General features: G+C 39.1%; 1 protein-coding gene across 1 annotated transcript; it reads right to left on the bottom strand.

The window, feature by feature from the left end:
* Positions 1-1,672: 1,672 nt before the first annotated feature.
* Positions 1,673-20,899, bottom strand: LOC131048683 (uncharacterized). The gene is made up of 3 exons (XM_059214015.1): positions 20,279-20,899; positions 1,804-1,887; positions 1,673-1,720 (listed from the first exon to the last, which is right to left on the bottom strand). The coding sequence occupies exons 1-3, from the start codon at positions 20,897-20,899 to the stop codon at positions 1,673-1,675; spliced, it is 753 nt and encodes a 250-aa protein (XP_059069998.1).
* Positions 20,900-21,696: the final 797 nt, after the last annotated feature.

Raw genomic sequence — 21,696 nt, 5'->3', positions numbered from 1 at the left:
ATTAACATCTATTTGAGTAGAGACAACATTAAGGAAGATCTCCGCCATCTTGCAAGATCCTTTAGGGAAGCCAAAGGCTTCAAGCATCGTAAGTAAAAACCTCCATTCCACCTGATCATATGCCTTTTCAAAGTCGATGAGAAATATAGCCACTTTTTGATTGGTGATCTTAGCCCAGTTCATGGCTTCCCAACTTGCGATCAGGTTTTCTAAGATGTATCTTCCTTTGATAAATCTGGTCTGGGTGTTAGTCACCACCTTAGAACGGATTGCTTCTAATCTGAGTGCAAGCGTCTTGGGTGTTAGTCCCCATATTTAGGAATTAGTTTAATTATCCCTTTATTGATCTTTGGACCTAGAGTTCCGATAAGAAAAACTCTTGAGATTATTTCACATATATTTTTTAATTGCCTCTTTGCGAGAGAAATCTAGAATATGTTTGGCATTTACTTTCAGAGTGGTATTCTCATATTGATGTTATTCATGGATTTATTAAAGGAATGAAAAGAGATATTTTTCAGAGTGGTATTCTTATATTGATGTTATTCATGGATTTATTAAAGGAATGAAAAAAGACATTAATTATTTCTAGTCTATTTTAACCAGTCTATTTTAAACTGTGAAATATTATGGACTATTTGAAAAAGTTACAATGAGGCTAAGTTTCAGAGTAGAGACATGGAGCTTACTGAGTCTCTCAGGAGACTCATTTTTCACAATGTTGCTTCACAGGTTTCATTGATCATGAAGGTCTCAGAAGAAAAATTTGATAGGATCCTAGATAAAGGCTCTGTCTGGATATACATATCAAAACTATCATATGGATACACATGGTCAAAGTATAACAAGGAGCGTACCCCATTTTCCTTAGCACTGGATACCACAATTAGGGAGGTCTATGACTACAGAACTCAGAGCCAACAACCTACCAGGAAGGCAGGACTGCGATATGGATGGAAGGATAGCATACTCCTATACATTGTATAGGACAAAGCTCGTACTCTCTACTATTTTGTTTAGACGTGTGGATCTACTTTTTGTATGACACTTATGGCCAGGTAGCCCTGGCTCTCGGGCTTATCCAGACTCAAATGTACTATTTTATTTCTTATAATTAATACAAATAAAAAAGCCATTGCAGAAAATTTCTCGTCTAATTGAAAGAGTAAGGAATGAAAGATTTTATATAAAACATTAATCATTTAGAAAATAAACAACATTTTACAAACCAATTTAAAATATTTCTCCCCGATTTGTAATAGCAAGGAAAAGGATAACTATAGTATTATTTCTTTCTGTAAACAAAATTTCTATTTATAAAACATTAATAATTTAAAAAAACAAGCCATTTTAGAAAATTTCTTCGAAAGAAAAACCATAGTATCATCCCTTCTGTTGGACAAACAACACTACTGCACTCTTCTAATTATGAAGAAAGCAGCTTAATATCAATAAAAATAGGCTTTGAAGACAGTAGCTTAATATCAATAATAAAAATAGGCTTTTAAAGTAACTAACTTCCAATCCTATGCTACCAAAGAAAAATGCGAATTACTGCTATTTTTACGATATTGTGTTCTAAAACCACTAAGAATTTCCTTTCCTTTTACTTCTTTTTCAAGGATTACTTTTAAAATCCCCCGTTCTAAAACACTCAATTCTGTCAATTTCTTTAAAATTTGTCCGATTTCCTCCTTTTGCTCATTCTACGAGGAGACACCTGCAACGAAAGAAGTGAAATAATATCACAAAAGAGTGCTCAGCAACGATGTCCCTGATTAATAAAAGCTAAAATAATTTTACCTTGCCTGACGCACTAAACACAGCACCAAAAACATCGTTGAGAACAGTTGTGGAAACCATTGATGCCTCCAGAATCTCCAATGCCTGAAAAAACGATTTAACCATGTTACCAAAATAGAAGCCCTAATAAAATAAGCAACAATTTTGCCTCAAAAATAAAAGTAAAAATAAACCTACTGTAGACGTATAAAAATGACCATATTCCTAAATGAATATTTTATGTTCATTTCTCTATTTGATTAAATCCAATTTAATTAAATTATCCACATTCCTCTATTTTATTAAGTAAATTACTCAATTTATTTAAATAAAATTCACTATACCATTTAATGAATAAATCATTTTATTCAATTAAATTCCCCCTATCCACTTTTAATTAAATTCAAATTTAATTAAATAGTTATCCTAAATTAAATAAATCTAATTTATTTAATTTCCCCAAATTGCAATCAAATTGAATTAAATCATTTAATTCAATTAAAACCTATTATCCCTCCATCCACTTGCAAAATCCCAAACCCCTTTCTAATCCCTTCTAGAATCTTCTAATCGCTTCTAATTAACCTAACCCCTCCTCTAAACTTTGTCACATCCCTAAGCAAAGGGAAGTCACTTCTCAAAACCCTTAAAGTCTTTGATAACCATTAAAGGTTTTCAACCTTCAACCACCAAAATCCTCAAAGTCTTTGAAAACCATTGAAGGCTTCCAACCTTCAACCACTTAATCCCCAAAGTCTCCAATAACCATTAATGGTTAATTCAAACCCTCCCACATGGTTAAAACATTTGTTTTGACTCAACCTCTATCCAACCCAAGGGTCTCATCAGGCCATTAATGCTTTGACCATGATTATCTCTTAATCATTTGCACAAAGGTTTATCCTTGGATTAACTCTTAATCCAGTGGGTAAGCCTAACTTAGACTTGACCCTTAGCCTTTAGATAACCATGAGGTCTTCTCAGGCCTTTAATGCCTCCAACCTCTTCTCTCAACCCAATCCTATATTGACATTTGTCACCATTTCATTGGTGTCAATTGTGCACATGGATCCCCAACTTTCAAACTCAACCCTTGATTAAACCATTCAATCTTGACCATCCATTGCCCTGTTTATGCTATAAATAGAGCTCTCATTCCTCCATTCTAAACAATCATCTTTTAAATTTGAAGCATTACACTTATGCTCAAATTTTTTCAAGCTTTCATATCATCTTTATGCTCCTCATTTAGCCTCTTTTAGATCAGGAATTAGAGTAATATGCATGTTTAGAAAACTTTCTTTATCATATTAGCTCAATCATAGATTAAATATAGTATGCTAGGATAGTATTCATACTAATCTTGTCATCTTATCACTTAGTTTATTGCATTTCTAAGATCATACATAGCTTAACACATCTCATTCTAAAAATTATCACTGCGTCCCTCGTTCTTACATTTGCCATCCCTAAACCATTTTGCTCAGTGATCTGAGAGCAAAAACGTTGGTTTGAGGGACATTGTGAGATAGAGAACCATGGGACCCTCCTTGGGAAGCTAAGTAACACTACGTTACTCCATAGCTTGCATCAAGAAGTCCTGTGTGTGTGTGAACTAGTATTTCACTAAATTTTCACATATTAAGTTTTATTCGCCCGCTTTTTTCGCATACATTTCTGGCACCCACCATGGGGCCCGACCCCAAATAACAAATCGGTTTTTGAAATTAATCATTTTTGCAGGTCCGCGGGAAATAGGAATCGGCGCGTGGGAAACATTCCCTAGCGCATCCAAATAACAGTGTAGCGCATCCCGCTCACTGTTTAGCACGTGAGGGCTATACTTTAGCACTTAAAGACCATCATTTAGCGCATAATCCCACTGATATATTTCCTGTATGCCTCGACACGGACAAAACACAGAGTAGCACATCAAGTTAACATATTAGCGCATCCGATCCTCAGTTCAGCGCTTATAATCCATCATCTAGCGCGTGAAACTCAAAAGTTAGCGCATGATATTTCAAATTTTCCTGCAGAACTGAGCGCAGGAGAAAGAAAAAGAACAGAACAACGCTTCCAATTCACAGAGTAGCGCATCCCAGCAACAGTATAGCACGTTGATCATTAATTGTAGCGCATCTAACTTTTATTGTAGCGTGTACAGTCCATTCTGTAGCACATCGCAGACAGAGGATTAAAATTTTATTGTAACCGAACTGAAATTTTAGACTTGTAGAAGTCCCCCAAATCACCTAACATTTTATCTCTTTTGTTTGCTTGCAGGATCCTAACAGTTTCTTGCAGATAGAGCGGGGAATTTTATTTCAAAAACGATTTCTTTTGTTGACCTCCAAATCAGAAATTTGCTTTGTTGACCATTTCCTTTTCATAGATCAAAAAATATTTCTTTTAAGGTGAAAAAGAACATCATGCTTGTTGGAGCAACATCTCCAAATAGAAGTTAGCAAATCACTGATTTGAAAGGTTAAAACAAACCCAATTGATTGCTTTGTCTCGAAAGTGGAAGGAATATGCTCTCCCCTTAACTGGGTGATCAAAAATCCAGACCATTCTTACAGCTTTATTTCATTCAAGCAATAAATCCTTTAGCAGGCCTGCCTTCCCGAGGAGTTGCAATCAACTCTTAAAGCCATTTATGGCTGGTGTGAAGGGAACGACCTAAGTGGAGAACAACTTTGACGACAAGAATTCCAACCCACTATAATCAAATGTGGAAAGTGACGAAAGTCCTTTTCAACGGTTGTGCGCAGTGATTAGCCTTCCCCCAGTATCCTTGAGATACGTAAAGCCTTTATTCTAAAGGTTGGGAAGCCTCCTGAGGGAGTTTATCACTGACGGCCAAATGGGAAGCCTGATTACGAACCATAGAATTAGAAGCTTTGAACTGAGTCAGTAACCAAACATTTATAACATCATAGTGCAAGGGTGGGGAAGAATCCGCCCCCAAGATTACTCGCCATATATCTTCCAAGATAACTACTCAACTGTGAAGCAATTCACTTTGGGTTAATTTCTAGCAAAAGGCAAAAAAACGGGCGCCCTCTAGGGGGTGACATGGCTGTTTGAGCTGACGGAGTATTGAGACTAGTGGACTATGATGTTATTTATGACCCTTGAATAAAGAGTCTTTCTGAAGTGTCTTACTTGTATCGAAACCTGTTAAAACATTGGGGATTTGAACACATCCTCGCAGAACATACACTTTTTGTTAGATTAGGCAAAATGGTTGTACTTTTTGTGCTGTGCTTGCATTTATTATTTCAGAAAATCATCCATCGCACTTGAAAAATTTCTCAACAAAAATCAAAAACCTCAAAAGATCACCCAAACGGAAAATTCAAGGCAGTCTAGCGCATAAGAACAACATCTTAGCGCGTGGAAGAATTTTGTTAGCGCATCCAAATCTCCAATTAGCGCATGAAGATTAAAACAGTAGCGTTTTATCATTAGGCAAAACAATATACAATCCTTTAGCACATCTGAAACACAGTCTAGCGCGTAGGTACCAATAATTAGTGCATAAAGTCAAACAGTTAGCGCGTATCAAGCCCAGTATAGCGCGTAGCTTTTCCAAACAAATCCAACAACAAATTTCAACAATCTGAACTTTAGCACATGTAAGAAACAGCTTAGCACGTGGCATAGAAACATTAGCGCATAGTGTCGAACAGTTAGCGCGTAGTAAATCCAGGTTAGCGCATAAACTTTTTCAACTGTTAGACCGCCATTTTCACAAAATCCGAACTTTAGTGCATGTGCTCATTCTTTTAGCGCATCAAGTAGATTCAATGGCGCATGTAGACTCTGTTCTAGCGCGTGATCCAAAACAGGAAAACAGAGAGCAAAAACCGTGAAACATTTCAAAATTTCAAAAACATTTTTAGAAGCCTTTTTCATCAAAAACCATTTTTCATCAAACCAGAGTGACAAACGAACCACTAAAACTATTTCTTGAGCTCAATTTGTGTCAAAACAAAAGTTGTCAAAATCTTAAACAAATCACACAATAGAGGACGTCTCTCCTATCATAATCCGGAAATTTCATCATCAGTATCAACAAAATCCTTTACCATCTTACGAATTTCTATCTCAAAACACTTGTTTAAAATTCTCAAATCGTCAAATCCAGTTTTCAGATCGGGAAACTTTTATCCATATCATTTGACACGCTTTGTCGTGAGGGGACATCTAAACCTTCACTCTGATAAAGTAAGATTTGAAATTTTCAAAAACAAGAATCAACTGAATCCAAACAAATCAAAGGAAATCATTGATCACTCATGCATGACTAATCCCCTTATTCTGAGAAGAAAGAACCTCTATCGTAACATCACGTTGAAGAAACAACAACCTAGTTTTTCCAAATTCATCAAGAGAAATAAGTTTTTTATACATCAATCGTCAACTCTTCAAATCTCATCAGGTATTCCTTCATCACATCAAAAAGTATATCCAAAACAAATCTAGCGAATTTGACAAGGAACCCTTGAAGACAAGAGCATACTGTCAAAAGTCTGCTTTTAATCAAACCATAAACCACAGCGGAAAGATCAATCCAGCATTCTTGCCTGACGAGTGCATCACATATAACACATCTCGACCAGAACCACCAACGCCCGAGCAACACATCGAAGAGGCTTTTGTCCCTTTCATCACTGAAAGCTTCTACTAAAATCCCTGTTACTCACTCTCAAAGTAACAAACAAAGCGAGACACCCACTGAGTCCAGTATGAATCGAAGATTATCAAATTCTTTTGAAGTTCCACCCGTAGAAGAACCTAAAATTACTGAAGCCCTTCTTCGGGAATGTCAAGTAAATCCTTCCTTCCAAAAACTTGTCAAAAAGCTCATGGAAAATGACAAGGAAAAATATCTGTTGATGCTCACAAGCAAGGGCGTTAAACTTCTTGAAGATTTCGACCCAAACATTTTTCAAACCGGATCTCGGCAATATGCATATCAAGAACAACACAGAGAGGAAGAAACTCGCATACCTGAACAACACAACTTTGAACAACATGTATTCCAGAACAACGCATACCAGAAATGCGTATACCTGAGCTAGAAACACCAGAGCAACATATACCATTTACCACACCTTTTCAGCTGAGAACCAATACAAGGCAAGAACTTTTTCCTCGACATGACAATTTACCTTTGGCAGCCCTTACTCAACAAATGCAAATGTTGCAAAGGCAAATATAGGATATGCAACAAGGGACAACAGTGCGGTACTCTTTAAACGAAATCTGTCCTTATCCATTTGACAGAGGCTTGAACATGGTGCCTTTTCCTCCAAACTCGAACGTTCCCAAATTTGATAAATACGATGGGAAAAGTGATCCACGGGATCATGTTCGAGAATTTTGCACACTAAGCCTTGAATTCGCTCATGATGACACCTATTGGATGAGGTTATTCCCCAGAAGCTTGGGAGGGCAAACCATGGAATGGTTATCCAAAATTTCACCTCCTGTTAGATCATTTGATGAATTGGTTAACAAATTCATAACCCACTATTCCTACAACATCCAACATGCCATAACCATGCTAGATGTTTGCAATACCAAACAAAAGAACAATGAAACATTCATGGCATTTCTTCAACGCTGGCGACGCATGGTATCTAGATATCCTCGAGATATTCCTGAAAAGGAGAAAATGGAAATCTTCATCGATAACTTGAATGGCGAGATGAGTTACAGACTAAAACTTCAATGCATACCATCATTCGCGAAATTGATTGAAAATGGCATCCAAGTAGAAGAAGCCTGTGTCAAAAAGGGGACACTCAAGTTCTACAAGGAAGGAACAAATTCATCAAACTACAATAACCAAAACAACACCAACCTTGACAAATCTCGATTTTGGACTCAAAACAAAAACGAAGGCAACAACGAATCACATGATCCTAAATCAAAGCAACCAGTGCTTGCATTATCTGAAAATCCTCAGAACACGAAAAATCTTAAAAATGTTGCACCAAATGCTAATACATATGCACCAAACAATGATCAAGGACAACTCAACACGGACAACACCAATGATACTCAAAGCAAAAACATGAATCCAGGACTTAACAACAATTCACGCAACAACACGAACAATTTCCAAAAACGTATCTTCACACCACTAGGACAATCTTTAGAATCAGCATTCAAAGAACTTTTGGCAAACAAGATTCTGTCTCTACCTCCAATCAACAATTATGAACCCCCAATCAAACCACCTTGGTGGAATGATTCACACTATTGTGATTTCCATCGCAACAAGGGTCATAGAACAAACGAGTGCATGAGATTGAAACACATAGTCCAGGACATGATTGATCGAGGTGACTTAATGGTTGATGGTCTCAAAACAAATGGTGATCACGGAGCCTTTAAAAATCCTCTCCCAAATTACAACAAGGATGGAGCATCAACTTCAGATGATACACGCTAAGCTCGTATTAATCACATCTACAACAACACCATCAACCACATATCAGCTGAAGATCATCAAGTAAATGTCATCACCATCTGAGATCAACGTGATCATGAATCTGTCAATGTAACGACCCGAACTCAGAAATATGTCTTGAAGGGACATACTGCACCTACAACTGCCACACCAAAAATCCAATATGACTTGGTTAGCCAACTACACAAGACTCTAGCTCAGATATCTATCCTGGAATTATTGAAACTATCACCAAAGCACAAAGACATATTGGAGCAAGCACTATTGGAAACAAATGTACCTCAAAATCTGGATACAGATAGATTTCAAGCCATGGTCGCCCATATGACAGGACCTCATAACCTCACCTTCTCAGAGCATGACAATACCTCATTGAGTCATTCGCATAATACTCCTCTCCATATTGAAGTCATTGTTTGCAAACACCGAATCAAAAGAGTCCCAATAGATGGAGGAGCCGGCCTTAATATATGTACTTTAAAGCTTATCTGCGCATTAGGCTTCTCAGAAGAATCTATTAATCCTTGCAAGAAAATTACCATAAAGGCATATGATGATGAGGAAAGGTCCTCTAAAGGCACAGTGATATTACCTATTCAAGTAGGACCAGTACAAAAGGATACTATTTGTCAAGTCTTAGATATTGATCTCACCTACAATATCTTATTAGGACGACCCTGGATACATGAAATGCAAGAAGTACCTTCTACATATCACCAGTGTGTCAAGTTTCCTTATGATGGACAAGAAATCTCCATATCTGCTGATCTTAATCCATTTCAACATTGCGATGCAATGGGGGCAGCCCAGGACAGTTTGGTTCCTCATAATAGAGAAAAGCAGCAATCCTTGACATCAGATCTGCAAACAGCAAAGCCCAACTCCTTATGGGGAGACTTCAAGCAGAAAATGCACATCAAAGACCAAGGCATGGGAGAATACTCTTTGGAGCCTTTATGTTTGGCAAAATTGCCAACCTCACCTAGATCGCATGGTTTGCCTACTACATCAACACAATTGGCTACTCGGCCCATCACTAAATTTGATGGTACCTTCATCCAATTGGGTACTCTAGCACATGAATCAGAGGACAAGGACGTTCTTAGCTGGTTATACAAAGATGAAGAAGAAAATCATAGAGTAGCCGCTCTGGACATTGTTCTACCAACACACATGTATGGAAAAGGCTACTTAATCATGAATCAAATGGGATATGGCGGTAAAGGACCTATTGGAAAACACAAAGAAGGAGTCACTGAACCTATAGATCTTCCTTCACAACCTAGTAGAAACAAAGCAGGATTGGGTTCTAAGCTCACATTCCTATTGAAATGGCCGCCACACACAACTACGAAACCTCAATGGAAGGAAAAGAAGAAGTACAAAGAAGAATCCTGGCAGGAAGCACTTTTTGAATCAGCAGAAACAATCCGAAAGGCATGGGAACATCAAGATCAGAAGTTACATTAGGAAAAACTTCTAAGTCACAAAAAGGCCCTATCTGCAGCAGTAGCTCATATTCAAACACCAATATCTCAAGAACAAATCAGGTCATCTCCAGATACCGTTATTCCTCCCCAAGGAAGCACAGTCTATGAACAAATCCAGCAAGTAGAAGACGGATCTGACACAGAATCAACAAAAACCATCAAAATGGTATCAATCATCAAAGATTTATTTTCACCATACAACCTACTTGTTTATAGCACAGATAGAATCTGGGATGATGCCTATGAGACAGATTCCAATGAATATGAATGGGGTACCTGCTCCAATGCAACTACTGATATCTTGAATGATACTGATTCTATATCCCTTTCTCAGGAAGAACATAACGCACAAGATAGACCTCTTGAATTTGGACCGCAAAATATCTATGACGCCCAGGAAAGTGAACAGAAACATTATGAACAAGTCTATGTGGAAGATGATACCATCGAGGACCTCGACGAAATCCTAAATTTCTTTAAACCCAAGACCCATCACGATGAAAACTCTATCCTAACACTTACAGTAGCCGAACTTGATCCACCCAACGATTTCTTACCACTTGTCTTTCTTGACCTCATCGACTGGGACGAACCTGAAACAAATGATATACCAATTTTCCCAAATGACGAATCTATTATCCATTACCTATGTACCGTAAATCCCGACACAAGCTCTACCAGTGAACAAAATAACGATATCTGTCAATCAGGGAGTGTCAAGTCTCTCAGTCGCAAAAATGAACCAAATAAAGAATCTAATGCTGAAAACCAGTCAATGGCAGCTCTAGATCATAAAAAAGTAAAAATAAAGGACGCATCTGAGGGTGAAAACCTTTTTAAGGCACCTAACAATGGGAGACTTGACACTCTTCCTGAGCACTTTCATGAGCGATCACCCATATTGATTGAGCCCACTCAATCAATCAACATTGGCACCACAGAAACAACCAGAAACATACACCTTGCAGAATCTCTGACAGAGGAAGAAAAATCGGCATTCATCATCTTCTTTAAAGGACAGCAAATCAACTTTGCTTGGTCATATGCTGATATGCCCGGAGTGGATCCACACTTAATCATGCATCATTTGTCCATTTCTACAGGAGTTAAGCCAGTCAAGCAAAAGCTACAAAAGATGAATCCACAGGTGGCACTCATGGTCAAAACTGAACTTAAGAAACTATTAGATGTCGGATTCATTCGACCCATTGACTATGCCAAATGGATTTCCAACATCGTTCCAGTATCAAAACCAGATGGTAGTATCAGAATATGCACTGACTTTAGAGACGTCAACAAAGCTTGTCCAAAAGATGACTTTCCTCTGCCAAGTATCGACATAATTGTAGATCTCATAGCAGGCCATGCAATGCTCTCACTAATGGATGGTTTCTCAGGCTATAACCAAATCAAGATAGCTCCTGAAGATCAAGATAAAACAGCGTTCACCTGTCCTTGGGGAACGTACTGTTGGAATGTTATGCCTTTTGGTTTAAAGAATGCAGGAGCCACTTATCAAAGTGCAATGACCACAATATTCCATGACATGATGCACACATTTATGGAAGACTATGTGGATGACTTACTGGCTAAATCCTTCACTAGAGCAGAACATCTTGGCATCCTAACAAATATTTTTGATCGATTGGAGAAATTCCAAGTCAGGCTTAACCCTAAGAAGTGTGTCTTCGGGGTTACATCAGGCAAGTTACTAGGCTACATAGTCTCTGCTAAGGGTATTGAAGTTGATCCAGCAAAGGTACAAGCCATTATGGAAATGCCACCACCATAGAATATCAGTCAACTCAGATCTCTACAGGGACAACTTCAATCAATCAGGCGATTCATCGCTCAGCTAGCAGATAAAAGTCTACCATTTAACCATTTGCTACACAAAAATGTACCATTCAAATGGGAGGCTAAGTGTGTAGAATCTTTTTATCAAATCAAACAGTACCTGATGAATCCACCAGTTCTAGTACCACCAGTCGCCGGAAAGCCACTTATTCTATATATCTCAACAATAGATATTTCACTAGGGGCACTATTGGCACAAGAAGATCAACAAGGAAAGGAATGCGCCATATATTACATCAATAGAACATTGAATGACTATGAACTCAACTATACATTCATTGAAAAGGCTTGCTTAACAGTGGTCTTTGCATCTCAGAAGTTCCGACATTATATGCTAGCCCACACCATCAAGCTAGTTGCAAAAATTGATCCTCTCAAATATCTACTCAACAAGGCAGCTCTTACAGGACGATTGGCTAAATGGGTCATGATTCTCAGTGAATTCGACATCCAATACACAGAAAGACGAGCCATCAAAGGACAAGCAATTGTAGATTAGTTGGCTGAAGCACCACTCCCAGGCAAACACACCATGGAGATCGAATTTCCAGATAGGGACGTTCTTGCTCTTTCTACCAAACACTGGACCCTATACTTTGACGGATCCTATACTCAACATGGTTCAGGGGCTGACATTCTATTCATCACTCCTGAAGGACACACTATTCCAAGATCATATAAGCTTATGTTTCCATGCACAAATAATGTGGCTGAATATGAAGCATTGGTCATAGGCATCAAAATGGCCGTCGAATGGAAAATTACAGAGTTAAAAGTCTATGGAGACTCACAACTGGTCATTAATCAAATCAATAACAACTATCAGACAAAGGACGACAAGCTACTACCCTACAAGCGAATGGTGGATGACTTCAAATAGTATTTTGTGCACATCACCTTCGAGCAAATACCAAGGTTGAACAACAAAGCAGCCGATGCAATGGCTACAATCGCTTCGTTACTACAAATTCCAGAGCAACAAAGTCGTTATGAGTTCCTGGTAAAGCAACTATTCTCCTCCGCCTATGACCACTCTGAATCCCATGTTATCTATGCCTTGACTGGTTCAGATTCTCCGTTATATGGACCAATATACGACTACCTCAAGCATAATATCTTACCCATTGACCAATCCTGTAACCAAAAATGTAACTTTATCCGACAAGCTGCCCGTTATACCCTTACCGCTGATACTTTATATCGTCGAGGTCTCGATGGTACTTTTCTTCATTGTCTTGATCGTAATGATTCCAATTCTGCTTTACACGAGCTTCATGAAGGTATTTGTGGCACACATTCAAGTGGCACTACTCTTGCTAAAAAGCTTCTAAGGATGGGATACTACTGGCCTACAATTGAGAAAGACTCATATCATTTCGCCAAGAAATGTCCTAAATGTCAAATTCATGGCAATCTAATACATGCACCAGCACAGGAACTGCAGCCCTTTACAACATCATGGCCCTTTTGCCAGTGGGGAATGGACCTCGTTGGCAAAATTCATCCTTCATCTTCAAATGGACACAAGTTCATTATAACAGCAACAGAGTACTTTACCAAGTGGATAGAAGCAGTTCCCATGACCACAGTGACTGGGAAACAAATTGCCTCTTTTATCCTAAATTATCTGATCTGCAGATATGGTATTCCAAGTTCAATCATCACAGATAATGGACGGCCCTTCAAGAATCAAGATGTCTAAGAACTATGTAAAAAATTCAAAATCCAACAGGTTCTCTACACCATATTACCCACAGGAAAATGGTCAGGCAGAAGCATCTAACAAAACAATCCTGAAAATTCTCAAGAAAATAGTGAATGATGTAGGCAAAGATTGGCATGTACAACTCAATCCAGCACTTTGGGCATACAGGACTAGCATCCGCACACCTATAGGAGAAACACCATACTCATTGGTATACGGATCAGAGGCTATTTTGCCCCTGGAAGTAGAGATCCCATCTCTCAGAGTCTCTTTGAAAGGCTTAATCCTAGATGAAGAGTATCGAGTTAATCGTCTACAAGAACTTGAGCTATTAGATGAAAGACGCCAACATGCTTATACTCATCTCAAAGCATATCAGCAACGCATGTGCAGGAGCTACAATCACAAGGTCATTCCCTGCAACTTCAAGGTTGGTGACCTAGTACTCAAAGAAAATCCAAGAAATCAGCAAGATCGAGAAAAGAAAGGGAAATTTGAACCTAACTGGTTGGGTCCCTATGTTATCATATCAGTTTATGGATCAGGAGCTTATCAGCTAACAAATTTTGAAGGAGATGTGCTCGACGAACCAACTAACAGCATCCATCTGAAACGGTACTATACATAAAGTAGCCTAGTGCACGAAAAAAGCCAAAAACAAACAAAAAAAATCAAAAATCCAGAAAAAGCAAAAATACAAAGTACAATAAAAACAAATGGTGAAAACCTGGTAAACAGGCGCCCTCGTGAAAGAACGGCTCCTCTATCTATTTCTATACCATGTTATCCATACAAACACTATCGGCCATCGCCCGACACTTAGCAAATATCCATTCAGGACATACTTAACGTAGTCACTATCCTGATTTGTCTATATATATCCTCCTACCACTAATACATCATGGCTTGGAATCACTGTATATATTCACATCAAGAGGCACACTCGGCTAGGGGCATATAAATCATATCAATATAGCACACACTCAAGACATCAAGACTAGACGCAAAACTCAACAGCATGACATCCAACAAACAACTACGCTTCATCGCAAAAACCAAAACAAAGACCTTTCACACAAATATCAAGGATGGATGATTTTCTGAAGTACTGAATGTTGCACTATAGCATAAAATCTTAACTAGTTTTGCATTTTGAACTTTGTGCATTATTGGATTCTCTTCCTTGTCTCACTAAATGCTTCACGGCTAGAGGTCAAGGGGAACTTCCAATATTTTCTTAGTCTTCTGTCTGGGAGGCGATCACTTGTACTGTGTGAATACATACCTCGAAACATGATACGTCGAATATCACTGAAGGCCTGATTCCACTTCACGCATATAAATGATCTAATCTTGTATGTTTACGCAATGCGCACTTAGGTCGTCCTGGTTCAATTATACCTTGACGCTTGTGCTATCTTGCAAAATCAAATATCATGTAAAGTTTACTCAGGTCATTATGGTTCAATTATACCATTATGCTTGTATAAATTTTCAACATATCCAAAAATCAATAAATGCTCAATGATGATATTTACAAAGAAAGCAAAATGGCTATATCGGATGGCAAATACAGAATGAGGATGCTACCAAAAACATAAGTTGCATATCATTTTACAAATAATTGCATATCATTTTACAATTTAGTTGCGGCTCATTTTACAAGTAGTTGCATATCATTTAAGCATATTTGCATATCATTTTAGCATCATTTCCATATCAAGAGTACATTTAGTTGCATATCAAAACATACATCTCATTTTCAAGATACATCTCACAGCATATAAAAAGCATACATCCTGCATCATACATTACATCATATATTTAAGCATTACATCATCACATAAAATAAATGCATCCATATCAACACATCACATGATCAAAAATGTTGCCGTATATATATATATATATATATATCTCAAAACTGATCAAAATATATAAAATGTGTCCAAACACTGTGTCCAGTCCAACAAATAACAACTGCTCAAAAATACAACAGAGACCCTGTCTCTCAAGTATGACTATCTCCCGACGGAGATGGTCTCGCTCCAGATACACCCGCCCCTGGATCTCCAGGAGGGTCCTGTCTCGGTGGACCAGTGACACCTCGGCTCTCTGACCGTGACCTTGCGCAAAACTCTCCACTCGCCGCTCCCTGGGTACTGCAGCCTCATAATGCCGCCTATAATACTCTACCTCCTGCACTCTCCGCGTCAGCTCTCTAAGGGTGTCTCTCATCAGACCACCCGCCGCTGCTCTCTGCACACTCGCCAACATCTCCTCCGCTCGTCCTCGCCGCTCTATCTCAGTATCTCTCTCAGTGGTCAACTGAGAAATCTGCCGCTGATAGGTCAAAATCTGCGCCTGCAGCTGCTAAACGGTAATCTACAAGGTCCGGATCTGCGCATCCTCCACATGACCTGGCACTCGAACCCGCAGCGGTACCTATGCTGGAGGAACCCCTCCCACTCGCCCTGTCCTCGGTACTGGAGGTGGGAGTACATCTGCCCTCCTCCTCTATGCTGGTCTCCTCAGCTCCTCCTCACCCCCCACTACAACTAGCACCTCCCCAACTTTCCCCTCTCTCCCGGCTCTGATAGCCAATCCACCTCTCCCTCTCTCTATCCTCCCCTGCCGCACTGCTCTCTCCACACCTCTCCCTCCCTGCCTCTCTCTGGCTCCTCTACCTCCTCCATCCTCCCCATCATCTCCATCATCTCCTCCATCTCCCTCCTCCTCATCTGAGTCAAGGGCTGGCCTCATCTCCTTCGGATCTGAGATCCTAGCCACCGCCCGCGCCGCAAACAATCGAGCGAACTCATCTGTCATGCCCGCATCCTGAATCTCTGGGGCATAGTCCCAGATCTGCCCGGCCAACCCCACAAACTCCTCCACTGCCATGGCACTATCAATAGTCGGCCCCCAATCGGCCACATCCTGCTGCCGTCGTGCATACAAACATGCTCCCTGTGGAACACCCTGCTGGCGCCCGAACTGCCTCAAAACTCGGGTCACCACAAACTGCTCAATGATGAATGGGGTCCTCCCAATTAGATACCTCATCATAAATACAAAGGGCATCTCTAGCCCATCCTCTGCCCATACCTCACAACCTGTATACGGTCTCCAGGTGACCGTATCTATATCGTCAAAAACCCTCCTCCAGTGCTCTAGTTTGCCCAGCTTACGCTGGACAACTAGACCTCTATATTCGTAGGCATATGGTGCACCTACGGGCCTGTCTCTATCTGCCAGTGGCCTCGCTGCTGGAATGTGCTCCCAGCACCATACCTGTAATAGGGTCACTCCTGCTGACAAGCTACCATAACCGAGGTATACTACCTCATGTAAACTCCTATATAAATGAGCCAGCATCGCTGACCCCCATGCAAACCTCCTGCCCTGCATAACCATCTCCTCCAAAACCAATCCCCATCCCATCGAGAATCCCTTTGACCTACGATCAGGACAAAGGAATCCCCCAATGAATCCTGCCAGTACAGATGGCAGCAGTGCATAACCCAAATCCAAAAACTCCTGCCAAGGGATCTCATAGCCACAAACTGTGTCATCCTGAAATATGCGGCGTAGTGCCTTTGTGCCACCCTCCTCTGACTGCTCATAGGGAAGTAGTGCCCCTACTACAGGAATCCGCAAAATCTGGTAGCAATCCTCCGGTGTCACTGTCATCTCTCCAGTGGCAAAATGAAAGGTGTTCATGTCGCTATGCCACCTCTCTGCCAATGCTGTCAAAAGCCTCCGGTTCACAGTGAACCGAGGCATATCCAGAAGAGAGGTCAATCCACATCTCTCTATAATGTCCAAATCTGCTTGTGACAATCGCGGTATCAACGTCCACGGTCTCAGGAATCTCTCCCTCGACTGTACAACACCCAATCGCTCCTGTCAACAAACACAACATATCCAATATCAGTTTCCACATCATCACAAAGATATCAAAATACAATTTACATCAACAACATGAAACAATTGCTCATCTCTATCAAAGTTCAAAATCCTATCATTTCATATCAACTTGTAAAACAACTCAAGTTCTCAAAAACCATATCAAAACTTGTAAAACAACTCAAGTCTCCACAATCACATAAACTTGTAAAACAACTCAAGTTTCCCACCCATATCAGCTTGTAAAACAACTCAAGTTTCCCACCCATATCAGCTTGTAAAACAACTCAAGTTTCCAACCCATATCAGCTTGTAATACAACTCAGGCTTCACACACATTGAACTTGAAACAGAACACGCAAATGCATCATATTTTGATCAAAACAACAGATTGATATCTATATATAACTTGAAAACTCGCAAATCAAAACAAGTTATACAAACACTCATATTGAAAAAATTCATCAAAACACGACAAGCAAACAAAACAAATTTTCAAATCAACCAAAATTGCAAAAAAATTTCGATGCGCTAAAACATCCCCACGTGCTAGGCTGCTTTTCCTACGCGCTAATCTATCTGTCCTATGCGCTAGACTCTGTCTACGCGCTACTCTTTTCCCCCATTGCGCTACCTAACCTACCCAATGCGCTAGACTCTTTCTATGCGCTAATCTATCCCTCCTAGGCGCTACCCGTTTAGCCCTATGCGCTAGGTTAGTCCTACGTGCTAAACCCCCTTCCCTATGTGACCCTCTGCGGCCCCTATGCGCTAGGTCACACCTACGCGCTAACCTGTTGATGCGATGCGCTACCCAACACTTTCCATGCGCTATTCTACATGCACATGCTAACCTAATAATTTTATGCGCTAACCTATCTTTTTCAGACGCGACCCCTAAAATTGACCTCGATGCTCTACTTCACACTTCGTATGCGCTACTGTGGACCCTAGACGCGCTAAACCGAAACACCCGAACTTTGAAATTCGAAAAATGCCTAAAAATGACAAAATAAAAAATCAAAAGAGGGTCAAAAACGTTGACTTACTGGTGGTCCACGCGCTACAGGTCTCCGGTACCTCCGAACGCGCTCGAAACGGTGTCTGTGATAGGGAATGGGCATTTTCTCTCCAGAGCAAATTCTCTTTCTCCAAAATCAATAAAGCACAAATGAACCTAAATCAAGCCCTTTTCCCCTTCTATAGAAGGAAAATGAAATTAGGGTTAGCCGTATGGACCTGTAATATGGTCGCGGTCTCCCCTATACCAAAACAGTTGTAACTTATCGGGAGATGAATCAATCTGCACACTTTTTACATGCACGAAATCATACACATCATACGAACTTCATCAAATTAAATCAACAATTTTCCAAAAAATTGATTCATCTCCCGAGGGGGCATCACCATCAAATATCAAATTTGGGGCATCACGCATCAAATCAAATCTGGGGCACGACTGACAAATCAAAAGAGCGACACAAAAATTGCACTTGATCATAAATCACAAAAACACATCATTTTCTTTGAAATAACATGTGCACACACGTCACTTCAAAGAGGGGCAAAATGTAGACGTATAAAAATGACCATATTCCTAAATGAATATTTTATGTTCATTTCTCTATTTGATTAAATCCAATTTAATTAAATTATCCACATTCCTCTATTTTATTTAGTAAATTACTCAATTTATTTAAATAAAATTCACTATACCATTTAATGAATAAATCATTTTATTCAATTAAATTCCCCCTATCCACTTTTAATTAAATTCAAATTTAATTAAATAGTTATCCTAAATTAAATAAATCTAATTTATTTAATTTCCCCAATTTGCAATCAAATTGAATTAAATCATTTAATTCAATTAAAACATATTATCCCTCCATCCACTTGCAAAATCCCAAACCCCTTTCTAATCCCTTCTAGAATCTTCTAATCGCTTCTAATTAACCTAACCCCTCCTCTAAACTTTGTCACATACCTAAGCAAAGGAAGTCACTTCTCAAAACCCTTAAAGTCTTTGATAACCATTAAAGGTTTTCAACCTTCAACCACCAAAATTCTCAAAGTCTCTGAAAACCATTGAAGGCTTCCAACCTTCAACCACTTAATCCCCAAAGTCTCCAATAACCATTAATGGTTAATTCAAACCCTCCCACATGGTTAAAACATTTGTTTTGACTCAACCTCTATCCAACCCAAGGGTCTCATCAGGCCATTAATGCTTTGACCATGATTATCTCTTAATCATTTGCACAAAGGTTTATCCTTGGATTAACTCTTAATCCAGTGGGTAAGCCTAACTTAGACTTGACCCTTAGCCTTTAGATAACCATGAGGTCTTCTCAGGCCTTTAATGCCTCCAACCTCTTCTCTCAACCCAATCCTATATTGACATTTGTCACCATTTCATTGGTGCCAATTGTGCACATGGATCCCCAACTTTCAAACTCAACCCTTGATTAAACCATTCAATCTTGACCATCCATTGCCCTGTTTATGCTATAAATAGAGCTCTCATTCCTCCATTCTAAACAATCATCTTTTAAATTTGAAGCATTACACTTATGCTCAAATTCTTTCAAGCTTTCATATCATCTGTATGCTCCTCATTTAGCCTCTTTTAGATCAGGAATTAGAGTAATATGCATGTTTAGAAAATTTTCTTTATCATATTAGCTCAATCATAGATTAAATATAGTATGCTAGGATAGTATTCATACTAATCTTGTCATCTTATCATTTAGTTTATTGCATTTCTAAGATCATACATAGCTTAACACATCTCATTCTAAAAACTATCAGTGCATCCCTCGTTCTTACATTTGCCATCCCTAAACCATTTTGCTCAGTGATCTGAGAGCAAAAACGTTGGTTTGAGGGACATTGTGAGATAGAGAACCATGGGACCCTCCTTAGGAAGCTGAGTAACACTACGTTACTCCATAGCTTGCATCAAGAAGTCCTGTGTGTGTGGACTAGTATTTAACTAAATTTTCACATATTAAGTTTTATTCGCTCACTTTTCCCGCATACACCTACTACCTTGGTGCTATCAACAATTGCAGTCCGCTCTTCAAGGTCGGTTAAATCTTTAATATTGAGCTGATTAAGAAATGTTATACCGGTAATAGTTGAACTAGGTTTTATCTTCAAGTCGTCTGTTATTATAAATGTAAGCATTTCTTTCACATAACCGCTGTGCCCTGTAGTTTGATTGATTTTTCCGCTGGACTGGTTGACAGTGACAGTGGCTTTCTGCCGCAGTTGAACGAGACGGTTGATACGACCTCCACAAATACATATATCTTCGCTGTTGGTGCTGATATTGTGTATTGGAATTGTATACGAATTAGAGCAGACGTAATAATTTCCACCTTCAATCTTAAGAGAGTTATTAGAATAGGGGGTTACAAATTTGGGATCAAGCAGCTGGGATTTATCGGTCTTCATAAATTCAGAGGGCATTTTTTCTATACTATCATATAAATTGGAGACGGATCCAACTTTCCTATCGGAAAACTTGAGGACAGATCCGATGGGCATAGAAAGAATACTAAACAGAAAATCAACGAACTCTTTGCCAGACTTGGCATATATGATACGTTGAGTTTTACTATTTATGAGAAAGCGTACATTAATGGCTTCTGAACTGTGTTTAGCCATTTTAAAGCAGGAAGGTGACAATTCTATGAAAAGCCAACCAAGAAAAACTTGGCTTCGATTGAATAGAGAGAGAATTTCTTAGTAAATCGAAATGGAGGGGAGAAAGGGCAGTAATCAATGCCATGTGTTTGGCACCAAGATCAAAGATTTGGGCGAGATAATAGGATTTTGTCCAGCTGTTAATCTCTTGAACTACGGTCACTTCTTTGCAATATCTTCCAGTCTACGTGCCCTCTCATTCGTAAATGGCAACTATCCACAAAGCTTAGCTATTTTCCAGCCCACAAAAATCTACGCAATCTTCAGGATCTCTCTGCATGCCACTTTCCTTCCGTTTTAATACATATGCAAATAATTGTCAATATTACTATTTACACTGTTGGTCCTTTGAAAGAGATCGGGCTGATTACTTCTACCAACGACGTGCATCCATTGATGCAAGACGATCGGAGAGATCTCATCGTTCATCACGGAAATTAAAATTATAATATTTAACGTATTTTTTGTCTGGTTCCTCATATCACGCCCTTTTTGATCTGGCAACAGTTATTCTCATACAATAAAGCTGAAAAACACAAATCGTCACAATTGTTTTTCACGGGATATTTTGCATTTTTACAGCAGTCAAAAAATTTATTATGATATATAAATTTTCTGTTTTTCAATAGATACCATTTTATATAGAGAATAGGAGACTTTAAAATGCTAATATACCTATTTTTAGAGAAATGCATTTTTTGAAGTGTAGGTAAAGTAGTATTATTCAACTTAAAATAATATTATATTATATATTAAAA

The sequence above is a fragment of the Cryptomeria japonica genome, chromosome 2, assembly GCF_030272615.1.
Source record: "Cryptomeria japonica chromosome 2, Sugi_1.0, whole genome shotgun sequence".
Classification (NCBI taxonomy): Eukaryota; Viridiplantae; Streptophyta; class Pinopsida; order Cupressales; family Cupressaceae; genus Cryptomeria; species Cryptomeria japonica.
The sequence above is the reverse complement of the archived record's forward strand: the minus strand, read 5'-3'. Positions and strand labels throughout refer to the sequence as shown.